This window comes from Phaethon lepturus, unplaced genomic scaffold, assembly GCF_000687285.1.
Source record: "Phaethon lepturus isolate BGI_N335 unplaced genomic scaffold, ASM68728v1 scaffold48160, whole genome shotgun sequence".
NCBI lineage: Eukaryota > Metazoa > Chordata > Aves > Phaethontiformes > Phaethontidae > Phaethon > Phaethon lepturus.
Window position 1 is genome coordinate 1 of NW_010513512.1, and position 26,041 is coordinate 26,041.

A 26,041-nucleotide genomic window follows, 5' to 3' on the forward strand; every position below is an offset into this window, starting at 1 on the left:
GATCCTCCTCCCGGCCTTTCTTGTAGATGGGATTCCCTCCCCCTGCCAGGTTTCTGGGAAAGGTTTTAAAGTGTGTAAGTTTGTCAGGCAGGTTTATGTGATGTTATATTCGTGGTATTTCTTAGCCTTAGGAAGTTATCCCTGTAATAGTTTTTAATACCAAGTCGGAGGAGAGAAACAATAAATTCAGTTGCCACATTACATGTCTTATATTGTTTCTTTAATGCTCTGGCTGAACATACATTTCTAAAGCATCAGCTTTTGACAAGAGCTCTTCTCTGGTACGAAATAAACTTGAAGAGATCAGAGGTTGTTGTCTTAACTCATCCCAATTTTGCTTTTTTGTTTTGTTTTCGGGGTTGATTTTGTTTAGTTTAGTTTTTCTGTTGGTGGTTTTTTATTTTTTTAAATAGGATACAGCTCTGCAGACCTCCTTTCTGCACTGCCACCCCAGGCCACAAGTGTCTTGCTGGAAAATGGGATTTTTGTTGTTGATAATTTTGGCATATTTTTAATCTTTTAAAAACATTGCATGGGAAGATGTCAGTTTCCAAGTTATTTTCATCATTACCATGGTGTGTTGTTTTCTAGATGCTGCTATTAGCATAGCACCCCTGCTGTGAGCGATGCTTTACAGGCTGACTCTATGAGGAGTTCTGTGCATCAGGAATACCAACAGTTCTGCTGCTTGCTAAATCTTTTGGAATATTGTTGCAGTCTCTTCTTTGTTTGTAGACCACATCTTCCAAGTGTGAATTTATATAGGTTTGAGAGATTAACATTCATCTGGGACTTGTATTTTGTGTTCTAAGTAGGGTTTCCATGGAAATTAAAAGGTTGCTACTATGGTTATTTCTTTGTATATATTTAGTATTTATATATTATAGCTTCCCTAAATTGACTTTAAATACTGCATTGTATTAAATATTTTTAAAGATGCAAAAGGAATTGTGTTGCTTACAGGTACAGTGAAAATAGGAGAGATTCATCTTCATTACTGGGTGTATAGGCACAATACAGTGCTAAGGCTAGTCCAGACATTTCAGAGTAGTGTTGATAATTTCATCCTAAAGAGGAGGAAAAGGAAAAAACCTTCCATTGCATAATGCCCATAAGTCCAGATGATATGCTGTTACAAGTCTGTAAATTGAAAACTTGCGGGGGATGGAAGAGTAATTTCCTGCAGGACCCTGCTTGTGTTACTCACTTTTTAAGGAAGTCTCGTGAGTGCTCCTATGGACTCTCCCAGATCTCACCATTTCTTATGTGTAAATGCCACTTTGCTATTTCTGTTGCTATGCTTTGTTCCTAATCCTAGGAAGGGCATACTAGGGGTTGTGAAATAAATAAAAAGTTTGCTTTATTGTTTGGTGGCCCCAGCTTCATAACATCAGACTAAGAAGACACTAAATCATTCTCTGTATTTCTGCATTTTCATTTAAAGCTATTTTTAGAATAGATTTTTATATTGTATTGTTAAAGTCTTTGTATAAATTTCTCACTTGAAAACCGCACTTACATTGTCTCATGAAAAAAAAAAATATATGGGTAAACCATTTTTGTACAAAAAAATTACTACTTTTCAGACCGTATGCTATGCCCATTATTTAAGGGATGGCTATGTGATATGGAGGGAGTACACAATATTTTGAGGATGTTTTGTCGGTTGATAGTTTCTTTGTTTGTTTTTTTTTCCCATGTCCAATCAGGGATAATGTTTTCATGCAACCTTGTCTTAAAAAATTTAACTCAATCAGAGCCATTGTAGTTAAGAGTTTTAGAAGAGTCAGGACCCAATCTATATTGACTTTTAATGGTATTTCTGTATTTAATTCTCCAATGTTTCAAAATCCCATCCAAGTTTCTCATTGCAGTAAATGGATTCAATTTTTGCTTAAAATTAACCATCAATTTATATTAATTCTTCTAATACAGTTATTCAGACATTGGTATTAGCATAATATTTTTCTGTGTGTTTGTGTAGAAAGACAAAGCTAATGTGGACACGCACATATGCAGGAACTAATGAAAGAAATTCTGTTGACATAATCATGCTTTCAGAAGAGGTGATGTTTAGCTGCTGAAGAAAGCTGACTTTAAAGAGTTCCCATTTACAATCAATTATTGATATTTCTTATAGCTAGAAAACTTCAGCCTACTTTCTGTAGGTCATCAGTAATTCTTCATGAGGGTCAATTTTCAAAATTGAGAGAGAGAATGTTATAACAATTTGAAGGTAAAATATGTTCAAATAAACAAGCTAGTTAATAGTTCAAATTACCAAATGCCTTGTGTTCAACATTTTAAGAATCAATTTATTGAAATTACAAGCTACCATTAGTAAGAATACTGTGAAGGAGACCAACTCCTACCAACTCTAGATAATGGTAAAAGATCAAAGAAGAATTTTCTTCCCAGAGCACTTATCTGACTGGCTTTCTCGTCTTCAAAAAAAAAAAAAAAAAAGCTATTTTACTTACTTCAGTAATCAGACACAAGTATGCACAGCCACACTTTCATCTTCCAGTGAGGTTTTATACCATCCGCGAAATTTGGCATACTATTAAAGGTGCAGCTTCAGTTGCCTGAACTAATACCTTGCACCTATCAAGAAAACAGAGGTGTGGAGGAGGCTGGCAATACAGATTAGCAGGTGGTAGTGGTAGGTTACCTAGATAGGCAGCAGTTTAATTGTTCTGGTTTGTGTAAGACATGCAGTTGCCTGCACTTCAAGGCAGTTGTCTTGGTATAGGCTCTCTGCATCACATGACCTGTATTCAGGTGTACAGAACTGTGTCCTACATTTTATCCTTGTTACAGATGATTTAAATGTATTTTTGACATGGAAGGTGCTCTTCATTGCTAAGTCGATGGTTAGGAGATACTCAGTTCAAATTCCACTGTATGTCTGAAAATGTTGTGAAAACAGATGGTGGTTGCTCAGGGACTATTTTGTTCTAGCTTGTACTACATGTCAATATACAAGTTCTTTCAGATAGATATGGCCACAAGTGGAATCCTGAATCTTATCTGTTCTAGGGTTTGTTACATAGCTATTTTGGTATTTTGTTTGTCTTTCTTCCTTGTATAATGATTTTTAACATGTGTAATAGCTGAACATTCAACTAAAACTAGACTGCAAAAGTCTTCAGGCAGCTGATCCTTACATGTCTCTTTGGCATGACAAAGTCGCAAGCCGTATAAATTAGGCCTTCTGCCTTTAAGCTTTAAGTTGCCATCGTACAGTGATGTGATGCTTCTGATTGATTCAGCAGAAGCTGTGTCCTGCTGAGGTACTTGCATGTGTCCCTGGCTTGCATGTGGTCTATTTGAGTTCCTAGATGCGGAAACTGGGAGAGAGCATCAGGTTCAGGCTGTGATTCTTGAAGGTGTCTTTGAAGGCAGTCTTCAGACCCCAGAGCAGAGAAGTACCTCATATCCCATGTATGTCCTTCATATACAGGAAACTGTTCTCAGCTTTTGTGATCTTTGGGTCTATAAGGAGAGGGAGGAGGTAGAGGAAAGGAGAGAAGAAAGAATGTTTTCTACATGGGTTGAGAACTGCCAGCCTCATCCAACACTGAAATAATGAGGGACTTTCATCCCCCTCGCCACTGGCCTTAGTTGGGTCATTTTATTTCAAGTCCAGCAGCCAAGATGCCGATCCAGCCATGTACCTTGCCAAGGAGTGGTGATTCTGAGCTGATCAGTGGATTTGGTAAAGGGAAAGAATTTTGATTGCTGCAAGGGACAACAGTTCTACTGAGAGACTTGCCAACTGAAGATCACTTCCTGTTATTGAAAATTGCATTTGATGACCTACCCATGTGCGTACTGCTATGTCCTCACAGCTGTTGCATGTGGCGACACAGTTCAGGGGACTCGACTTACTGTCTTACCTATGCAGTCTTTCTAGAGTTTAGCAAAACGTCTACGAACAGGCTGTACCCTTGAAAAGACATCCCAGGTGCATGCATTACTCAGTTTGCCATAGGAGTGTCAGTGAGCAAGGTACTGCCAATCAGTCCCAGCACATCACAGATTGGCTTTTTTTATTCCAGTTGAGCCTGCTTTATTGTGACAGAGTGGGACTGTGTCTTAGAGGCACCCTAGTAGTGTCCACCAGATAATCCTTCTTTCTCTTCTACGAAACAGAAATAGGTGCAAGGAAAGCAAGCTCCTTCGTCTTCTCGGTTCTTTGGACAAAGTGACAATGCATGTTTTCAACACTTCGCAGAAGTCAGCCAGTCAACTTATATTATGCATTCCAGTTTAAAGAAGAAATGACATTATGTATACATAGGCCTGGTTTAACATGGTGATGCTGATGGGGTTAAGTCTCTTTTTGTCAACAGGAAGCTGCATTAAAGGCCAAGACATTTCATCACAGCGTCCCTCTAAGTGGGTAACTCTATGCCTCGTGCTGTTCTTCCAGCTGGTGGCTGTACTTCCCTTGCTGCCTGCTACTGCTCAGGTACTATCTTCAACTGATCCTGAAATTTGCAAAGACGAGTTGTGGCCCATTCTGCTTAAATTTGTGAGCGTTGCACACTCACATGGTAGAGAGCTTGATGTTACATTGAAAAAAGCAGTGTTGGAATGTCTGCTTGACTGCTGTGACTGGCTCCTCATTTCCATCACCCTGTAAGCACAAAGACCCATGTCAGTCACGTGCGATTTGATCCACAAAGATGGAAGAGGAAAAGGCATTTACGTATTCCAAAGTGGCATTTCTTGTATGAGTTACTACACCCATCATGGATTCTTTTACCCGTATTGTTTCTCCGCTTTGATTGTTGGCACCTAAAAGAGAATTTATGGGCCAGAAAATAGGGGAATGTTTGTGGCTGAGCCTCTGTAGGCTCATGCAAGAATGCAGGATACATGGAGCACTTGGCCTGTTCCCATAACCCCTGCAAGGACTGCACGTATCTTTTTTTTGCAGGGTGTGTGCAAGATGTCTTTTCCCATTGGTGTGCACGATTTATTTGGAGGGTTTTTTTTGTCTTCCTTGTGCCAGAAAGATCTCATGTATTGTCAATGGCACGATCATCAGCTGAAGAGCACAAACTTGAGATGCAGAGGACTCAGGAGGGTACATAATTTGGTCTTTCTGTCAAGTCCTCTTATGGCGCACAGTAGAGTGTGGCTATTCCTCTGCTAATGTGAAAAAACAAACTGGTGTCAGCTTCTGACTGTCGTATTGCTCTCCCATGTAGGAGAAGTACAAGTTTATTACACCTACAAGTCTATATTATAATGTAGAACTGAGTATGTGCAGCACATTCTTACATTTGGTGCAAGGGACCTTTAGGAACACCTGAAGCTGTTTTAAGGTCCCTAATGCTTACCTTATTTTGGCATGGTCTAGAAGAACAGAGATGATATTTCTTATGCTGTTAAAGCTTGGAGGACAGTTTAGGGATGAAGGATTTCTTCAAAGTAAACTAAAAAAAACCAAAGAAAACTCAGCCTAATCCATGTTTCTTTAAAGGCTGTGCATCAAACATGCCACAATGCTCTCCTCTGTATGTTTTATTCAGAATGTTTCTTTGATCTCTAAATGGTGGAATTGACTTTCAAAAAGGTCTTACAATAGATGTATTTTGGATGTTACCTTCCTAAATACTTTAACAGCTATTTAATTCTGACAACTTGACAAACTCATGTTACTCTTTTATCAACGAGTGTGTGGAGCTGAAAGAAACTGGTAGACAAACCTCACTATTTTCTTCCCAGAAAAACTTTTTTTTAACTGGGTAAAATGTATATATTTATGGTGTCAGTGCAAATTTTGGTACAATTAAAAATCATGATGTAAACCAAATACTGTGTTAAAACCTGCAAACATTTGGGCAATCAATTTTGGAAGTTTATTTTTTCTTTGCTTCATTGGAATGTCACCATCATTAAAATTTGAAAGATGTTTGAAATTGCATGATTTACTTTAACAGATTAAAATGTTCCAAGGCTTGTTAAGAGTACATTTTACAAGAAATCTTGAGAAATTCAGAAAGCACAGGATGAGTGGTATGTGAAGCAGGAAAAAGAATGTTTCCATCAGAGTGGAAATTGAGTGGAAGATGTTTTCCAGGTGCTTTTCACGAGAAATTGAAACCTAAGGTAAATCACTTAAGAATAAAAACAAAATAGTGCTCATAAATGTTAATGAAAATCAATGTTCCATTGATCTAACTGCTGCTGGCAAAAAACTCCCCAGCTTTTTGTGACTAGGTAAATAATGTTGCACTTAATTTCATTACAGTTCTACCAGTTGATCGGTAGAAGGGAGCTGCACAGGAGCAGGACAGAGGGAAAAATTTTGCATTTAAAATAATAAATAAATAACAAGCTCCATTAAAGTTGCAGAAATGTTGCTATTTGCATAACAATAGGCAAACTAAGGTTGCAAAAGAGAGCAGTTTATGACCAGAATGCAGCTTGTTATATCTTTGCTACTTAAGCATTGCTTGGTTCACAGATGAGCTGTATTAGCAAAGAAACTGCCCAGGAACTCACTTGCTTGAAAATGGTTTAGAGGCATTCTTAGGTAGAAGTCTCTTCCTACGTAGTGATTTCACTAAACACAATAAAGAAATGGACATCCTCCATGCAAACCTACTCCGTGTACTTAAACTTGATTGCTGAGGGGGCAGCATGCTGATGACATTTTTAAATGGTTACTAGTGTGCTGGAAAGACTTGCAGAGCTTAAATGATCTCCCAGTCTCAAAAGGGCCTGTCCCATTCTTATTGTTAGTCCTTTATTTTATGAGTGGAGTATGATGGTATTGCTTTTCACCCCTTGAAGGGATCTACATTGATTTTATTCTGTAATACGTCTTAGCCAAAATATACTATACTTGGAATTACACATGAGAAAATACATAAGCATGACTTTTTTTTTTTAAATATACTGAAAAAATCTTTCACTGAAGTTACTGCATCAGTACCATTTCAAGGTTTCTCCACCTTTTTTGGAATTCCTGTGCTGATCACAGCCTCCATAATTAGTCAGATCATTGGGCTGGACTGGCATAGGTGTTGTACATTCACATACTTAGCAATAATAAGTTGATGTCCTTCGTGACGAACTCTTCAGTGTTTTGCTAGAATAGCATATAGCCTCTCATTTTTATATCACATCCGAACTTTGTTGTTTTTAAGTCAAAAGATCAGTTACCAGACTAAAAAATTCCTTGCTTCCATTTATTGCTTTATTAAGCTTTATTGATTTTGGAAAAAAAAAGGGGGGGGGACTTACAGGATAGGATTATGAAGATTAGTCTTCCTGTTTGCCCTAGAAATACCAGTTAAATCAGAACACCTGGCATGAAGATTCAGCTAGTCAGCTTCTTCATACCTTTATCATAAAAATGTAGGCTACAAAATTTTAGTCTTGAGATGACAGCAGTGTTTGGCAGGGCAGTTTGCAGGTGCCCTTTGTAAACCTGAAATTATCAGGATATTGAGTGCTGAATAGAAACTGTGGAGGAATTTATCTGAGCAGAGCAACTTGTCTGTATGTTACCTGGTTTTGGCCCTAACTTTGCTTGATGCCTTGTTAGATTTTCCAAGTTACTTACACTTGAAAAGAAATGTTTAAATTGAAAGCTTTTCAGATTTTCCTTTGGAAAAAGACTTGGTTCTCTCAATTTTCCTGTGCAGTTACTCTGAAAGATAAGGGTCAGAAAATTTAAAAGCAAAGGTACTTTTTCCACATCTTTGTTTTATATATATATATATATATATGTAGTAATGCTTTCTGGTTTTGCCATACACATTAATTTATGTATTGTGCAGAAAAGTAGGAAACCGTTCATATAAAGCAATCCCAAGTGACTGACAAGTCAACACGAGAATTTTATATACCGATATGCTAAACAGGTATTGTTTGTATTGCTCTGGAAAGCAACAGTGACAGTCAGACAAACAGAACTTGTTAGTTGTCAAGAACCCAAAAGTAATTTTCAGAAATGTTACTTCTGTATGGCACAGTAGTTTCTTTCATTTTGTTCGTTCTTAATTGTATTTGTGTTTATTGCCAGAATAACAAAAATTACTTAGGCCTTTCATTTTTGCTTAGGGTCATATAATTAACACCTCTAGGGTAAGTTATTCACAACTTTCAGGAGAAAAAAAAGGGTGGTGTATTAAATTCAGTGCATGTTTTTTCTATCATGTGAAGATGTTTTTTCTGAAAAAGAAGAGAATAAGTAAAAGTTGTAGTTAGTGTTTTTAAATTGAATATTATTTTGTTCTGTTTTTCTGGTAGAGTTGTGTCTTGGACATATCGCAGTACATTTGAGCTGTAACTATTTCTGACAGTGTTCTGTAGCTCTGTAGAAATAAATTAAGCTATGCTATGCATATATTTAGCTAATTTAGTTTCATGTCTTTGTTCATTTCATAATAACATGCATCTGCAGTGTTAGGTTTATCTCATATATATTACTATAAATTTAACAAAGTCTTTGGTTTACATACATGGCATTTGATAAAGTCAGTAAATACAAACTGTGTTGTTTGTAGGGATTTAAAACAGGCTTGAAAATTAATTTAAGTTAATAAAAGACAGTTATTGATACATACAGTGAGATTTATAAAACCATTTTTGCCACATAGTGCTGTATTCCTGAAAGAGATTGAAAGGCTTTCCCCATAATGGAGGCGGAGGCAGGATTTTGCCTGTGAAGCTGACCAGCTATTTTACAGTACAGTTTACACTTTTCCATTGAATGATGATATTTACCTTTCTAAAACTTTTCCATGCTATGATTTAACCTAATCACAATTTGAATTGGATTTTCTGTAGCGTTCACAGGTTTAAAGGGGAAGAGTTCACTTGCGCTGAATGGCTTCAGCTACTGTCCCTAGACTGTTGCTATAGTTTCTGCTTTGTAATCCCCCCTTGGCCTCAATCCTTCAGCTACATTAATGCACATTAACTTAATTACCTTGAGTTCCCTTGCTGGAATCTGAGAGTAGTAAGTGTAAACCTATGCATATTTTAGGTTTGGGTGTTTCTTTGCCTTAATTTTTATACCTTCTTCAGGCTAATACTGATGGCTTGCAAATAAGCACCCTAATTTGTTTATAATTTACCCTGCAGGAAAATTACTGTACTCTTAATCTGTTCTTTCTCTTGATCATCAATAACATTTATACAGTGTTAATGGTTTCCTGCAGAGAAATCAGGGTAAAAGCATGTGTTTGGAGTTCTAGTTGCTTAATGGAGCCTTCATAAACTTCTCCATCTAGTATTGTCCTTCTGGTATCAACTGCCTGTGCTGGCAGATCTCTCTGGCAGAAGAAGCAGCTGCAATAGAAACCTCAGTTTAGTACCTCTGTACAGGAACAAATCATAGCTTTCACTATGTTTGAGTAAATGTAAAAGCTGATGGACCTGTGGAAGTCAATCCATTGATACGTTAGGTATAAAATCCATTGCATGTTTTAACATGGAATTTAAGCTATTGCTCTGGTGTTCTTGTTCTGCTACCAGACACCCCGCTCCTCTTAAGAGCTCAGCCCTCATGCCCTGACAGCTACCTGCTGTAGAGTTGTGAGTAACGTGGGATGGAGAAAGTAGAATTTAGACTCAAGCAAGTCCAATCTTAAAATACAATGGAAAATTTTAGAATTAACCAGAAATTTGCTGGATTGCTTCAACAGCGAGTGATGTGTTTGCCCTAAGTGATCTAACAAGTATTTTTAAAGAATTCTTGTATTATTGAGGGTATCATTGCTGAATTTCAGAAAATTACTTTCTCAAGTGTTGAGAAATATTGAATATTCCCTGCAATCCATGGATGTTTTTCTTTCCTCTGGCTTTCACCAAAAAATCAATGCAGTTCACATCTTGAAAGCTAATCCTGTTAGATACATTTCTTTTAATATACTGGCGTGCTTGTGTGTGCAGCATGCCTTTCTTGGCCAGGTCTATAAGGTAATGAGGATTTAAGTGATTACTTGTTCTGGCTATTTCAATTACCTAGTGATATGGAAAAGGCAAAAAAAAAAAAAAAAGGTAAAAACTACTATGAAACTGGGTATTAAAATCACTTTGGACTTGCTTTTCTCTCCAGGATAATGCAAAATATGTATCCCTAATGGTATTAGGTTTTACTAGTTTCATTAATTTCTCAGTGACTGAGAGTATCGTATCGTATGTCTACAATAATTTACAAAATAAACATGTTTTTTACATTAAAGTGTAATGCATTCTGTCAGGCTTTTCAACAGCTGTTCTTTTAAATTGGGTAACACCATCGGTATATCTTCGTTTGAAGTTTGCAGATAACAGTTGTAGAAATGGTTGAGCACATGTGTGCATGTTGACTGTAAATAGGTTAGTATCATGAGCATCTTCTGATTGCCTATCATTGTCGGCCATGTAACTTTGCACACACATTTACTTCTCAGAAGTTGTCCATGAATAACGCAGAAATAATAAGTATTCTGATAACAATGCTTTCTGTCATACTTAGGATAAGAGTTATTTTTTAAAAATTCTGTAATTGCAGTTTCTGCAAATTATTTTTCTTATTGTCAGTTTTTGGTTTGAATCAGTAAGAGCTTGATGGAAATGAAGTAAATGATTTACCAGTACTCTGTGGGGGAGTGTGAAGCATTAGTTTCTTGCCAGTGAACTGTTACAAATTTGCAGATGCTATCTTCTAAAGGATTACTTGATAAATTTTCATTGTATGTGGAAAGTAGCCAGAAGTTGCAGTATCCAAGTTGGGCTACTTTTGTACTAAACACTGTGAAATTCTCATTAGCCATCTGAGTGTTCCTAAGATACGCAGGGTTTGCCTTTTTGGGCAAAATTGAATGATTGTTCTGGTTAAAGGTGTTGGGATTCTTGGGACTGCAGCAGAAAAGGACATGCAGTAGTCAGCCTGCCAGTCCTTCATTTAGGATGCCTTTTTTTATTTTCTTAGCAGACCAATTTGTGAACAACTGTGGATTTTTTCTTTTTTAATTTTTTTTTTTAATTTATTTTCACAGTGGACAACTGTGAAGTCTCAATAAGTGTTGTTTGCTGGGTGCCTAATAGAAAACCAATAACCCAATTCCATGGGAGAAGATTTACCTCTATGTTGAAACTGCTCTTGTGTTTTTCCATCCATGTCAAATCAATATCAAGTTTTTCTGTTATTATAAATGTCATCTTCAGTTAATATTTATATTTTTGTGACTATTTGCTTTCTGCAGAAACCACATGAAACTTCATCTGGGAATAGTGTTTTCTGCAAAAAATTAAAAAGGATACAAAACAGTTATGAGATTTTTAAAAAAATATTAACTATACAGTGTTGATCAAAAATATGTTGTAGAGAACAGTCCCATGCAAGAAAAGGGATAAAATGGAAGGCAAGACTCCACCTAATACTTTATTTCTATAAACTAGTTATTTTAATTTAAATAACTCCTGTTCAAATACAGTGATCTTTGAAATGACGTTTTGAAGGGTTTTGTGTGAGAGGGAGTGAGTGTAAAGTCACATTATGAATTTATTTGTATTTTTCTCAGTGTTCTCTTTGAATCACAAAATTAATGTCTTTGTTGGTATTGAGAGAGCGATATTCTACACGTTTAAATTTAAGAATTTAAGATATTGTCAGAGAAAAGAGTAATTCTCTTTTAATGTTAATTGCTCTTGATGAATAAATAATTTGACTATAAGTACGTTCTGAGATGAAGTCTGGCTTCAATTCTGATCCCTGGGAAGACAAACCATACCTGAAACCTGAATGTCATTGAAACCGCTGAACCTTTTTCTCTTGAAAACTGCAAAGGCAATGTGTAGAAACTCCATACTAATTAGGCTTATTCTTCTGTAACAGGCACTAGGTTTCAATTCTGTAGTAAGTATTTTAAAAGAACTTTTAAAGTCAAGTGCATCTTTCTAAAATCAAGGTAAAAAAAAATCTTAAATTTCATTTAAGGTTTTTTCAGCATTAAGTATCTTAATAAACTAAGAATTAATGAATAGCGCAGGGATGTTGGCAACTATATCAAAATAAGGCTTTAGGGAATGTTTTTGCAGTCTTGTTTTCTAGGTTTGTTCAGTGCTATGTAGTTGCTTTTTGTTACCACTGGGAGCTCTTGGGCTGCTTGGTCATTTTCACAAGCAGTGTGAGGGATTCACAATAGTATAAAAGAATAATAAAATATGTGAGGCCCACACAGTGCCCTTAATTTTATAATCAAGCCAACTAACAGCATGTTGGATAACTTATTTGAAAGATAGCATGGAAAAAACCTTAACTAGAAGCTTCTGGATTTCAGATTCATTTTTCTGTTTCGGAATTTGTTTTTTTTTTTCCACTGCCTTCTGTCATACTGGAACAATTTCTCTTTAACCTACATGTTGTCACTTTCACCTCTGGACTGGTGCAGAGGTCAGCTGCAGTTCTGTGGGGGCCTCTCTGCTCCGCTCCAAAGCAATGTCTTGGGTTATGCTTTTGTTCTTATGCCACTGTTAATCATCAAGTCTGCAAGTCTATCCCCTTCTCCAGGACACTTTGTTTTTTTGAAAGCAGTAATAACAGGATGCTGAGAGAAGGAGCTCCAAGAAGACCTCAGTGGCCTGAATTTAAATTTCCTCCTTCCATAGAAATTTTTCATGGATGGCTGTCAAAGCCCTCAGATGGGTCTAGCTGATCAAAAGCTTGAAAGCACCAGAGTTTGAGGTGACTTACAGGGACACACATAGCAAGATTAGTTTGTGCTTGTAGAGAACAAGTTTAAATGGATACTGACTACATAAAAATTCTTCAGATGCAAGGAAAAAAGTTGTGCTATTTAATTCTGGTGGTTTCTGAGTGGAATCATAGCTTATATCATTAAAAAAAATCCCAATATTTAAGGGCCTTGTAGGACAAAATGTCATAAGATACCTTCCCAGGATGATGAGCACTTGCATTGGAAAAGGTGAGTACTGCATGCATGTGTTGGCTCAGGAGAGCAGGTTAAAAGACCAACCATTTCAATGCTGCTACTGCGGAATAAGGAAATCTGTATCTTTTTCTCTAAGGGATAACATACAGGTTAAGCATATAGTGCTAGTTGGTTTACATAAAGGTAGCTACTGCTGCCATATAATCTAACTTACCCTCCAAAAATTAATTTATGAAAACATTGCCTCCCTGTTGTTTTTTTGAGGCTATTGACAGGAATCTTCACCACTTGAAACCTAGCACTGGAAGGAGATAATGCCTCCTCTTTTATTTTCTTCTTTACATAATAAATGTGTTGAACATTATAAGATGAACTTTTAATTTTTTGAAATTTGGTTGGCTGTCAAAGAGACATTATAACAAGTGGTTTCCAGCCAAATTGCAGTTGCTGAAGAGTGATGGATCTCTTGCCAGCACTAAAGAGGCACTCTTCACATTAGATATCTGCACGTTCCTTGTGGGCAGAATGCAGTAATCTTTCTGAACATAGACATGAGAAAATCCATAGCAGAAATTGAAGTTTTCATATTAACTCTGTCACTACTTCCATTGGCTGGTGTTTTAACAAGAAGAGGAATAGAGCTGGTGAAGTTGGGTGGCATTGTTCTTGCTCTGATGGTTTGCTTTTGTGACTGTCTTATTCTGTTGTAACCTTTTTCCCCTGGGTGCTTCTCCCCCCGCCCCCCCCTCTTTTTTTTTTCTTAATGAAGAGGGGGAAGAAAAGAAAATTTGGGTAGTGCATAACATGTCTGCATTACACAGGGACAGCTTATACCTCTTCACATATTCCACTATATTGTCATCTACCGTAGTGATGAATGCAGCATTAAAATGTAATCAAATTATTTTTGTGTACATATAAAAGTTCAAAAAATATCTGATCCCATTGTAGGCAGCTTTCCAGAGGAAGTGAGTCTTGGAGACTTTATTAGGACCATGTATAAAAACAAAAAGGCAAACAAAAAAACCCATGGTTTCAGTGCTGGCAGCATTAAGGCTAAGATGAGTGTCTGTAACATTTCTTTTAGCATTTTTACCCTAACAATTCATAGGGATAGCAATCCCAGATATTACCTCTAGAGTAGTTGCTAACAGTAGTAAAGCATCTGGATTCTATTGAATATTGCAGGAAGAAGTCTAATGTTTTGATGTATAAAAACATTTAGGAGGCAAACTACATTAAAATGTAAATTCAAAGCAACTGCAGCTTGTAGAAGTTTAGTGGTATTTATTATGGCTGTTTTAAACTTGAAAAAAAGAATTGTTTAAGCAGTAGGTGTTTTGACTCAAAAACTTTATTGTTTCAGGAATAATATAGTATAAAGTTAGGGAGCAATGCCTTGCTGTGTATTAACTGTTAGTTTTATAAATGCAATCATCCACATTAAAAGCTATTCTTACTAGTTTCTGGGATAATATTGCTTATCACGTAAGTTGAAAAAACAAGTATGATTCTTCTAGTGTCAAGGACAAAGGCAGAAAGAACAATTTTACCCATTTTCAAAAGATGACACTTAAGAGTTTTTATGTCATTTAAAAATACATGTTTGGTTTTTTTAATCTGTGGATAAGCCTGAGTTGGATTTGAAGGTTTTAAGATACTGAAAAGAAAGGCTTCTTTTGCAGCTGTTGTTAACAAGAGAAAGATAATACTCATTTCTGTTTGTATCTTGATCATTTAGTGAGGAAGTTCTGAAAATTATTTTCATGAATGTAAATTAGATACAAAATGACCACATGATTTTGAGGGACTATGTGATTTATGGAAATAATGCAATCTAAGAGAAAAATAGAACTGAGAACTCTCAGTGTAATCATCATAGGTGCAGAACAGACAGAACAGACAGCCTGTTAGATGCTGTCTCTGTAATGAAAAGCCAAATGGAAATGATGAAAAAATACTAATAATAATCCTAGAGTTGGAAACAAAGGCTAAAGTTGCCCATTATGGAGGCAGAGATTGTTCAGACATAAAAAGTATTTGTTGTTCTGGTGAACTAATAATAGTGTTAAAAATAGATATAATTTATATTGTTCTCTATAGATATGTGCAATATTGCAATAAAGGGGGATTGTTGATTTTACAGCAGTACATGACAACTGAACCAAACTAGGAAAGGGACTGGGACGTGTTGGGGGCACTGCGAGAACTTGAGTAATATGTTCATAGTTCTTAAACCAGCATTTAAAAGGATGGCAGTACTAAGTCAGGATTAATAAAATGTTAATTACACAATGCCTTGATATCCTGAATTATATATTTAATTCAGTGAAATTAATGTAAAGTTTAATTAGCTTATCTGCAAAATCACCTTTCTTTTGGAGTATGTGGGAGTATACATACTGTGTATGTATGTAGTGCATATGCAATGAAATAAAAACACTCAGTTTGCTCATTATATCATAATACCCATCTCCAACCAAAATTTCTTCATTTATAATTGAAGATTTGTGTGTTGTGAACTTACGCATGCCACCATACTAAATTTCCAGGGCACGAAACAGGGAATATATAGAAATCATAGTTGTACTGGGTCCAACCTGCTAGATTTTGGTATTGGTGGTCAATTATTCTTGACAATCATAAGATCCTCATAAAATGATGAGTATCTTCGTAGTGCTTCTGTAGGCAACAGAAGCAATTATATTAGAGAGAGATGTAGCAAAAGACTGAGAGAAAAAAAAGCTGTGTTGGGATTGTCTTTAAAGGTTTTGATTGGCTTTAAATACCGTTGTGGCCAGCTGTTATATTTGAAAATGTAGTATGCTAAGCCCATGAATCAGTTTCCCTTAAATCAATGTGGCTTGTATGTAACTGTATTATTGGCTGATGAGAGTGAACAAATCCATTTTTACAGACCTACTCAGTGGCTTGCTAGTGATAACCTATCTCAGAAGTGATATTGTAATGCAATTAATGTAATCGAAAAGCATATATGGAAAAAGGAAATGTTCTTTCTTCCAGGTAGAAAACGTATTAATTGAATAGGTAAGGAAAGCTGCAGAAGAAGAGATAAACAGGGTGAATTGCCAACAGGATTCTGAGATGAGAACTGTAATTTCACAATTTGAGATAGAATTTAAGGATTGAAGGTTGTGTGAATCTGAAACACTGCTGAAAGACTTGTATGAAACATGAAAGAATTTGTGTGTATGTGCATGTGTACGTGTGTGGAGCAGAGGAGAAGCTCACCTGCATGGAGACCAGTAGGTTCAAGGACAGATGTGTAAAAGGATGAGGAGAGAAGTTTTTCTCTTAAAATCACCTTTAAGCATGCTGGGAAGATTGTGTACTTGTGGAATTAGGGGAAATAATTGTTATTTTGTTACTGCCTGAGGGAACTAACTGCTGTATCTGGATGCACAAAAACTTGGTCACATGAGTGTCCATTCTGTCTCTACGTGGAAATTCTAATATCTGATACTTTCAAGTGTTGTTAGCATTTAAAAAACATACAAATTAAATGTTCGAACTAAACCAAAAAAGTAAAATTCATTTTCACAACTACCTTTGCTGGAATCCTTCTAGTCAGCTGACTGGTCTGAATTCCCAGCGTCCTTTTGAAGGGAACAGCAGGCCGCCTTGTACATTTTGTCAAGATGGAAGAATTGCATGCTAAGAAATACACCCTTGTCTACCTCCTCATTTTCTCACAATTACAGAAGTGGACATGGGATGCTGAGATTTCTGCCTGTGGATTTATCTTGGGACTAGATTACTGATGGCCCACAAAAATTCTCTGCTGTCCCGATAGTCCGTACTTCCCCAGATGCCCATAGGGTCTGTATACTCTGTTCTCTTGGGGAATGCAAGCAAGCCCTTATTTAATGGTACATGAGGAGTTCCCTCTGGGCTTTCAGTCTTGTAGAGTACCCTTGTATCTGCACCATGTGCTGCTCTTGCTTTTTTCTCCGAAGCAGTAGTTTGTTCTGGAAGGCGAATGTTCTGCCTGGGTTTTTCTGCTCTGCTTGGAGCAGCAACAATCGATTTATAACAAAGTAGTTTTATTATCGGGGGAAGGTGGGGTCCAGCATTATCTGGCACTTATTTGAACTTAATAAATTGATCTGTTTTGTATCCCAATGCAGAATGGGTGCAGCAGACAACATTTACAAAGGCCGAAGTACCTTTATGGAAGAACTGACAGATACTGCTGAGATAATAAGAAAAGCAACTTCAAGATCACTAGTAATTCTGGATGAATTGGGAAGAGGAACTAGCACACACGATGGAATCGCTATTGCTTATGCTACAGTTGAACATTTTATCAGAGATGTAAGTGTTCAACCTGACACATGCTTGTAAATGCTGTAAATGCTTTTTCAACATGTACTATGGTAGGCTGACTTTGACGTGGCGTGTATTTCGTTGTAGAAATGTGGCATGTCTAAACTGAGAGCAAAGGGGTGTGGATAAAGGATATCAGTGCTATGCTGCTGTGTTTAAAAAAATTTAAAGCGAAACCTTCTTATGTGTCTAATTATTGTAGGTGGAGTCGCTGACACTGTTTGTCACTCACTATCCCTCAGTTTGTGAGCTAGAGAAGGCGTATCCAGAAAAAGTTGGTAATTACCACATGGCTTTCTTGGTGAATGAGGAGGAAAGTGCTGAACAAAAAGGTACAGTATAAATCCATAAATCCTGAGATTTGGCACTGTAGGCATAGGCAGAAATTGTAAAATTGTTATGGTAATTTAAACCTCAGTGTGAAAGTTATACATCCAAACGCTAGAGTATGAGACTATACACAGATTTGGGGGGCCTGAAGAGTGAACAACCATTTCTCTTTCACATTTAAATCATGAATCATAGATTTAAGTCATAGAATACCAGGTTGGGAGGGACTTCAAGGATCACATGGTCCAACCTTAAAGCTTAAGTATGCCATGCCCTTTGGGAAAATAGGAAGCTAAACTGAGTAAACTGGAAAAAACCCAAAACAACTGCAGCATGTGCAGCATCATGGCACTAGGAACTCAGCCTATGTAAACCAGCTTTTGCATGTTTTAAAAATATCGATCCCCTGAGGCAGACTTCAGTTAAAGCTGGTCTGAAGACAGAGAGAAGGTGGTGACTTTGCTCTGTGCTTTCACCTCGTCTTGAATGGATCTACTGGGCTGATGAAGATTTAATGTAAGGATGACTGAGATAGGTCAGATAAAACATTCACCTAGCCCAGTATCCAGTTTCTCACAGTGGCCAAATACAAGGGATTAGGGAGGAGGGATTAGGGATCAAACATATGGCAACTCTCTAAATCTCACTGTGAACATTTGCTATTTAGGGAGCTTCAAGAGTAGATGTGTTTTCTGGTTTTTAATATCTTCAATGGATTTCATTTCAATGAAGTTGTCTATGTGTCCTGAGTATCCTTGTGTACATCTAGCATCTTTGTCCTACTTTGTCAAGGAGCTCCAAAATGTTAACACTGCATTATGTGAAGAACCACCTCTTGTTTGCTTTGAAAGTTTTGAAACACCATGTAGCTTCACTTTATGGTCCCAGTTCTTGAATTAGAAGAGGCAGAGGAATAATCTCTGTTCATCCTCTCTATGCCATGCCTAATTTTGTAGATTGCTTATCATAATCCTATTCAGTTCTGTTTTTACCAGGCAGAAGAATTACAGCTTTTCTTCTTCTTGTCACAGTTAATAAGTAATAATACTAACTTATTAACGAAATAAGTTAGTATTTTCAGTAAAGTTTTGTCAGCTTACTGCTTAGCCCATTTTCTTGTTTGATAATGGGTGCGTTGAACAGCTCCGTCTAACTGCAGCAATAATCACCCTTTGTGGTGAGAACTGACTGTTGCTGTCTGTTTCCTATCTTTTAACCAATTATTTACAAATGCAAAGGCCTTCCTTTTAGATTACTCCTTCTTAGTTTTCAGAAGAGCATTTGTTGCAGGACTCATCAAAAGCCACATACGGTTTTTCCACTGCCTCTCTCTTACTTACATGGCTTCCAAACTTACAACAGATTTGTGATGTAGGATTCCCATCCATAGAAAGAGCTTTGATTCTTTTTTTTTTCCTTGATGTATCAGGTTTAATCAGGTGCTTGACAATTCTGCTCTGATTCTGGTTTTCCCAGTTTGCCAAGTTACGGCCTGTTCCCTGAATCATTCCCAGAATTTTTTAAGAATTGACATGGTATTTGCCATTAACCTTCCCCCTACTTCATTCTTAATATTGTATTATCTGCTTACTTTGTAAACCAATAAGGACAGGATGTGTTAGTATTTGTCACTAAACAATGTGTTTAAATATATAATCTATCACTTCTAAAATTATTATTGGAGAGTTAGTGTAAAAATTTAGGATTTGACTCTGGTTAATATTAGAAATAGGGATCCCTGAAATATGTGTTAACTTTGAGCACAAGTAGTTCAAAGTAATGTTGTGTTTAGGTGAGCACTATCTAGCCACGCTCATGTTCCCAGTTAAGAGCATGGCTCTCCTGAGCATCAGCATGTCCTTTTCTCAGAGAGTTCATTAATTGAACTGTTGATCTCTGAGACTCTCTGGCAATTGAGATGTTACCAACATTCAATACTTGCTATTCCCTAACTATTGGGTCCATGAAACCCTATACTTTGTTTCACTGTACTTCTTCAGCATTTCTGCTTTCAATGTTAATTGACCTGAACCTTCAGGCCATGTGTAGCCTTCATTGTTTTGCTCCAGAAAGCACACAGCCTGTACGCAGCAACACATCTGCAGTTCTTACTCAGCCTGGTGTCTTAACATTTTAATTGTTCTATTAAAGGTGAGTTTATGGCATGTTTTTTCCCAATTTTTGTCTTGAATCACTTAGATCAAATTATCGTAAGCCATTAGCATTTATGGAAATCCCCTCTGTTTCCAAAAACCAGCATTTTTATGTCAGAAGAATGAATGGCAGTGAATGGTGCCATAGTTTTTCAGCTCTTTACCCAAGGTGTGGATTGTGCAGAGATGCAACAAGGATGTCTAAAGAGGAAGAGGAAGGGGTCATCAGATTGGTAATGATGGCTTCTATGTTTCCATCTTATTGTCATGGAATAGAAAGAATCCCTAGTGGAAGAACCACCATCCTAACCTTTGTTTTTTCCTGAGCATTTTGCTATGACTACTGGACTCCTGGTAGGCAGCAGACTTGTGCTGTAGTTATGGGTTTCTCGGCCGCGGGATTACTGATACTTCTGTTATTCTATTATTGCTCAGCAGTCATCAGATGTAATATCCTAATTACAGCATAACTAATCAATTTGACATACAAAGATTCTAAGTTTTACACATACACGAGTCTGCTTAATAAGACACCAGGTAAAAGTATAGTAAAGGGCTTTTTCAGTCTCACAATGGGTAGGTAAAATGTGTGGTCTCAAGGAAACATTTTTCTTTCATACTTCTTCAATGGAATAAATCACACAGGAAGCATGAATGTTAATGAGACCACAGTCTTTGCCATTTCAGTCTTTGGTCTATTACATTTTATTAACATAATAGAGGAGGTTTTCATTTTGGTTTTATTTTTTTAGGATCTGAAGATGAAGAGAATCCTGAATTTATCACTTTTCTTTATCAAATAACTAAAGGAGTCTCTGCAAGGAGTTATGGGCTAAATGTTGCCAAACTGGCAGATATTCCTGAAGAAATCTTGAAGAAGGCAGCTCATAAATCAAAGGAGTTGGAGACTATAGTGAATATGAAAAGGTCAGAATAATTGTGATTTTCTTTTTTTTTCCCCAATTGAGATTTGGAACTTGAAATTGTATTTGCATGCTGTAATGTAGAAGGGAATGTGGATATTCTTCTTCTAGTTTAACTTAATAAATATTTATAATATATTTTGATTGCCCCCCAAACCACATAAAATTTTACTAAAAGGCTAAGGATTGTAATATTTTTCTGATACCCAATTTTGATTTAGAGGTATATGTACCTTATATATTAGACTAGTTATGAAAATTCCCATGTGTATCAAATAACATCACCTTTATAAAACCTGTAATATGTACACAGTTTAGATATAAAAATATGGTAATGTACATATTCCTTTCCACTGAATTTTTTGTTGCTGTTATTTCAGTGGTAGTCCTATCAGTAAAATTCAAATAGCCCTTTAGGAATATAATAAATCAAGACCTGTGTTGCCTGATGGTCGTACGTAATCCTGACAGAATAATTTCATATTTGAAAATCTTAAGTACTAATTATTTGTAGATGCAAGCAATTCTTTTGAAACTTAACAGAGCTTAGCACTTAACACCAGTTTTTATCCCCTTTTAAGAAAGCAAAATAAAAACATTCTATTGAACATACATGACAGCTTATGGGAAAAATAGTATGGTAGCTTACATTAATTGGAAATAATAGCTCACAATTGACAATAATAAGACAACAAATTACTAGCAATGTCTTAACTCTGTTGTTATAGGATATGTAGGGTTCTAAAATCAAGAAAAAAACATTGTTCAGAAAGGTGAGAATATGAGCTGGAAGGCCGGAGTTATTGTGTAATAAAATTAAGGCATAATATGTCCCTTTGGTTTATGGAAATCATGCTAGCGTATTACTTGGACAGGGTACAGATAGAGTTCTAGCATGTCTCCATTGCTAAAGAGAGTTAATTGCATACAAAACCTATGAGCAGTAAAAATAGTGTGGGATGATGTAGTTAGACTGATTTACAGTGCCTGTAGAGAGAGAGAGTGAGGGCTGACTGGGCAGTCTTAATTATGGGACTTAATTGTGTCCCATTTACCATTTTGAATATGTAAGCTACCATCTGTATTTCAGCTTTTGGTATGTAATTTGCTTGTATTCTTAAAGTGAAAAAGGCTAAACAGAAAAAGAATAAATAATGAATCTAAAGCTGCGATGAGTCCTTTATCCTGACATCACTCAGTCTGGAAGCCCCCGCACCCCACACTTCACTGCAGACTGCTGGCACCCGAGCTACACGAGTGCAGGTACATGGGAGGGACCCGCTGGAGCAGGCTCCCCCAGCGCATCTTCCCCACGCTGCTGCTGGAGGGGGTGCCTTTTCTCCATGGTGCCAGGGCTGGTTTTTCTGTGACCACAAAACAGGCCAGGTCAGGGATCTGATCCGGCTGAAAAGTCGTTCATTCTCCAGCTGATACCACGCAAGTTCAATTTCTGGATGTTACGTGTGAACAGGCATTTACTACCTCAAGGAGGAAAGGGTAGGAGCGAGAGGAGGAGGAGGCCCTTGATCCTGACAGTAGTTAGTAAAGGTAACCTTGAGACTGCAGCCCTGCCTGCTAGACCAGCCTACCCCACCTGAAGTTTGACACTTTTGCCTCTCCCTTTAATGAGAGACAGTGTTCTGTAGGAAGTCAGGGACAAGGAACATCCACCACAGTGCTAATTCATCAGCTTTGACCTGTACCAGGTTATTCCTTCATTGTAGACCTCTTGCATGTACTTTGTGGGGAACTTCATGCATCTGTATACACCTGGAGTTCAAGTCAGTAAAAAATAAAATGTCAAATGTGTTTGATGATTTCACAGTGCATAAATTATTGTATTATGTAATTTTTAATTTTTCCAGTTCTTCTATGTAGGTCATGATAGAAATATTTTCTTCTGTACATTTCACTTTATTTTCACTTATTGCCATGGCGTGATCTAAATGTCAAAGTATTCTTCTCTACTTTCTTCCCAAAAAGAGTGCTTACCTAATTTAAAAATGGGTATGGTATATCTGTGGTAGGAAACAAATATTATAACTATCTTGGGAATCAAAATCAGACCTGTTCATAGCGGGATACTTGTGTTGTCACAATACCCACAGGCCAGCTGCCTTGTCTTATTTTTTTAAATCACATTCATACTATGTAAGAAAATCCACTGGGTAATTCCATCCAGTCTTGACATCTTTGTCATCAGGAATGTGTGTTGACCCATTTTAAACGTCTTGTTATTATTTGTCACAGCTCTTATAAGTCCTTCTTAAATAAAAAAATACTAAAAAGAAAATAGGAAGGACATGTGTACTCATTTATTTTGAAAATGTCTTCTCTCTTTATGATTCTACAAGTGAAAATTTGTAGGAACTGAATGCTGAAAATTAAATGGGGCAAACTACAATACTGTTTATTTCTAATCATTTACTCTTTCTCAGTGTTTTATTCCATCTTGTCAATGCTTCTGGTACTATAACTTAGTTATAAAATTAAATTGTTGGCTGTCCTAGAGCTGGAATACATATACTGGAAAATGTTAACTGATTCTTTAAAGATCATGTAACATTTTGAGCTATGCAACGTCTGTTTTTTACTATGTATAAAATTTTGCAGATGACTGTAGGGCTTTCAAGGTTTGATGTGCTTAATTTAAAAATGTGTCCGTATTTTGATTGAATTTTTTTTTTCCCCAGAAAAAAGCTACAATCCTTTGCTGAAGTATGGAAGACAAATGATTCTCAGGAACTACAAAAATGGAAAAGTATGTGTGAACCTGAAGACGAAAGAAAGGACAGTTTTTAATCCTCAAATCACGCTTAAAGATGGAAAATATTTGAGATGCAAAATATAGGTCTGGAGACTAATAAATTCTATCAGGGTGTAGTTCTAGGTGCATTAAGTTGGCTTTTCTGCCTTTTGAGAGATAAGAGATGCTACATTGTGATGTGATGCTCCACATCCACTTCCTGATTGTATGCAATTTTCTCACTCCACATTCCTTCCCTGAAGTGTTTTCCACCCTTTTCCTTAATTGCAAAATGTCTACTGGCATTGGATTTAGTTTCTACTATGTTTAGAAAACGTGAAAAATTATGTTGGTAAATTATTAGGTAAATTTTTATAAATAAAATAATATCTTTTAACTTTATTGTACTTCAATTTCTAAAGAAATATTCCTCTGCATTAGGAAAATGTAGCTGTGTCTTGACTATGCTATACTGCTGTGCAATTGGTAAGAATTAATACCATAAAGAGATGTTTTTTTGTTCTAGTATTAATGTATTTAAAATTCACTGTTTTTGTAGAGCACCCCTTAAATTTTATGTGTGTAATGACTTAAAAAAAAGTTTGTGTTATGCAGCTGGATTAGCAGAGTTCTTTTTCTACTGATGAGATTGATGATGGTGCAACTGGTAGTTTTCAAAGCAGTAGCACAAAACATGCATTGACTGTGTTTTGTTTTCCCTTTTCTTCATTCTCATGCATGCCTGCTTCTTTTTCAGCTTTAATTTTCCTCCTGATCTTGTCCCTCTCTGGCACTGTCTGGAGAAAGACTTACTCTAAATACTATTGGACTATCATAAGATGAGGTGAAAAATGCAACTGGCATCGCCAGTGCTCTCTCAAATGCAGAGTAAAGCTGGTAAAAACAGAAATGCCTTTTAATTGTTTTTATTTGCAGTTATTAAGTCCAAATATCAAGTGGGAATGTGATATCTAAATTGGTCTTCCTTTATAAATATAACCAGGTGAAATACTTTGCTATGAAAATGGACAGTGATGTTGGCATACTTAAACCATGGTTAATAGTTTGTTGTATTTTTAAAAAAATATTTTATTAAGTGGAAGGAAGTGAAATAAAATATCATCTTGGTTTTGCTGTAGGGAGAAGCATAAAATGATGTTCTGTAACCTTTGAGACAGCTGAACCTTTCTAATTTTGTCAGTAAATGAGGGATTTTTTTGAAAAATAATGCATGCCAGATGAACATGAAATAATGTCGTTGCAGGCAATTGAATTAGCCTTTCTAATAAGGAGAACTTTGTGCACAAGACTGTAATTTTTTTACCTATCATAAACAATTGCTAACCTTCACCAAAGATTTTTCCAGGCTCTCCAGATGACAAAGCGTCATTTAAACAAATAGTTTGTCTGCTACTCAAATAGCAGCAATCAATATGATCATCTCTGTCTAGAGCGTGAAGTGTATTTATTTAAACTGGAAGAGCTGAAGTAGAAAACTAATCTTTCAAGGTGTGGTTACACAAACATGTGTTTATTTATGCCACACATTGTGAAGTACAATGAATGTAGTACTCCATTATGAATACACACAGATGCAGTGTATCGCATCTAAAGACCTCTGACCACAGTCTTCAAAGAGAATAAATGAGCCATTACTAAATTCCCATATGTGATAAGTGTGCTTTTAGTAAGACTTCCTTTGCCCTCAAGGGAGCATTCAGACTATACTCTGACAAGAAAAAAGCACCTGGATGCAGTCTGAAAAAAGATGAAGAAATAGAATTAAGAATGGGAAAACAGACACGGTATGTACTGGCCTGCTCATATGATCAAGTACAAAGCAATTACAGCAAGCTTTCCTCTTAATGTCTGTGATCATGTTGGAAATAACTTTTGATTTTTAGCCCTGCTCAGTTCAACAGCAAAGGTTATCTTGCTATCCTGATAAGGTTTCTTTTAGATATGCAAGCTAATTATTAAAGCTACTGTTTTATTCACTGCTGATTATTATAATTCCTACCAAATACATAAAAAGTTATGACCGTTTGATTATATGTGTTTACTTCTGGTTTTAGGATACATTTGTAAAGAACCACACAGTACAGTGCAGATTTATCTAGACCTTGTTCTGCTGATGTGGAGCAGCCATGCAGGTTAGCGGAGTGAGCACCATGTGAGGGCTATTGCTGTGAGATGTGATGAGTTGAGAGCTCACTTGGGTATGTTTGTGGAGCGTGAGATTAGGCATAGTCTAGACAGGCAATCAGGCAGACATTCCTTGGCCTTTGGTATCACAGAGTGCAAGAGGGATATAAAGAAACAAAGACTTGCTGGAAAACAGGGAAAGGCATTAATTTGGTAGGAGTGGGGTTTTTCATTTCTTTTGCTGTTGTAAATTGGGACTTCATAGCAAGAGTCCTTCGAAGAGACAGAAAGATGAGAAGCTGCTCTTGTGTTTTCCTTTTTTTTTCCCCCCTCTTTTATTTTAAAGTTCAGCACACTAAGCTTCAACTTAAAGTCCATTTGAAGTACAGCTTTGGTATCGTCTTTGAGATGTGCCCTATTTTTAAACCAGAGTAATAAAATTTTGTCTGTGTGCTCAGTCAGCAAGTTTGATCCTGCGTACTGATGGCT

The 26,041-nt window shown here is 36.6% G+C and overlaps 1 protein-coding gene across 1 annotated transcript; it reads left to right on the forward strand.

Moving 5' to 3' along the window:
- Positions 1-17,057: 17,057 nt before the first annotated feature.
- Positions 17,058-25,560, forward strand: LOC104623212 (DNA mismatch repair protein Msh3-like; the record flags this gene model as incomplete). The annotated part of the gene is made up of 5 exons (XM_010290234.1): positions 17,058-17,243; positions 17,458-17,587; positions 20,491-20,665; positions 23,355-23,422; positions 25,483-25,560. Coding segments are annotated over exons 1-5 (637 nt in total), but the record flags the coding sequence as incomplete, so codon positions are not given.
- Positions 25,561-26,041: the final 481 nt, after the last annotated feature.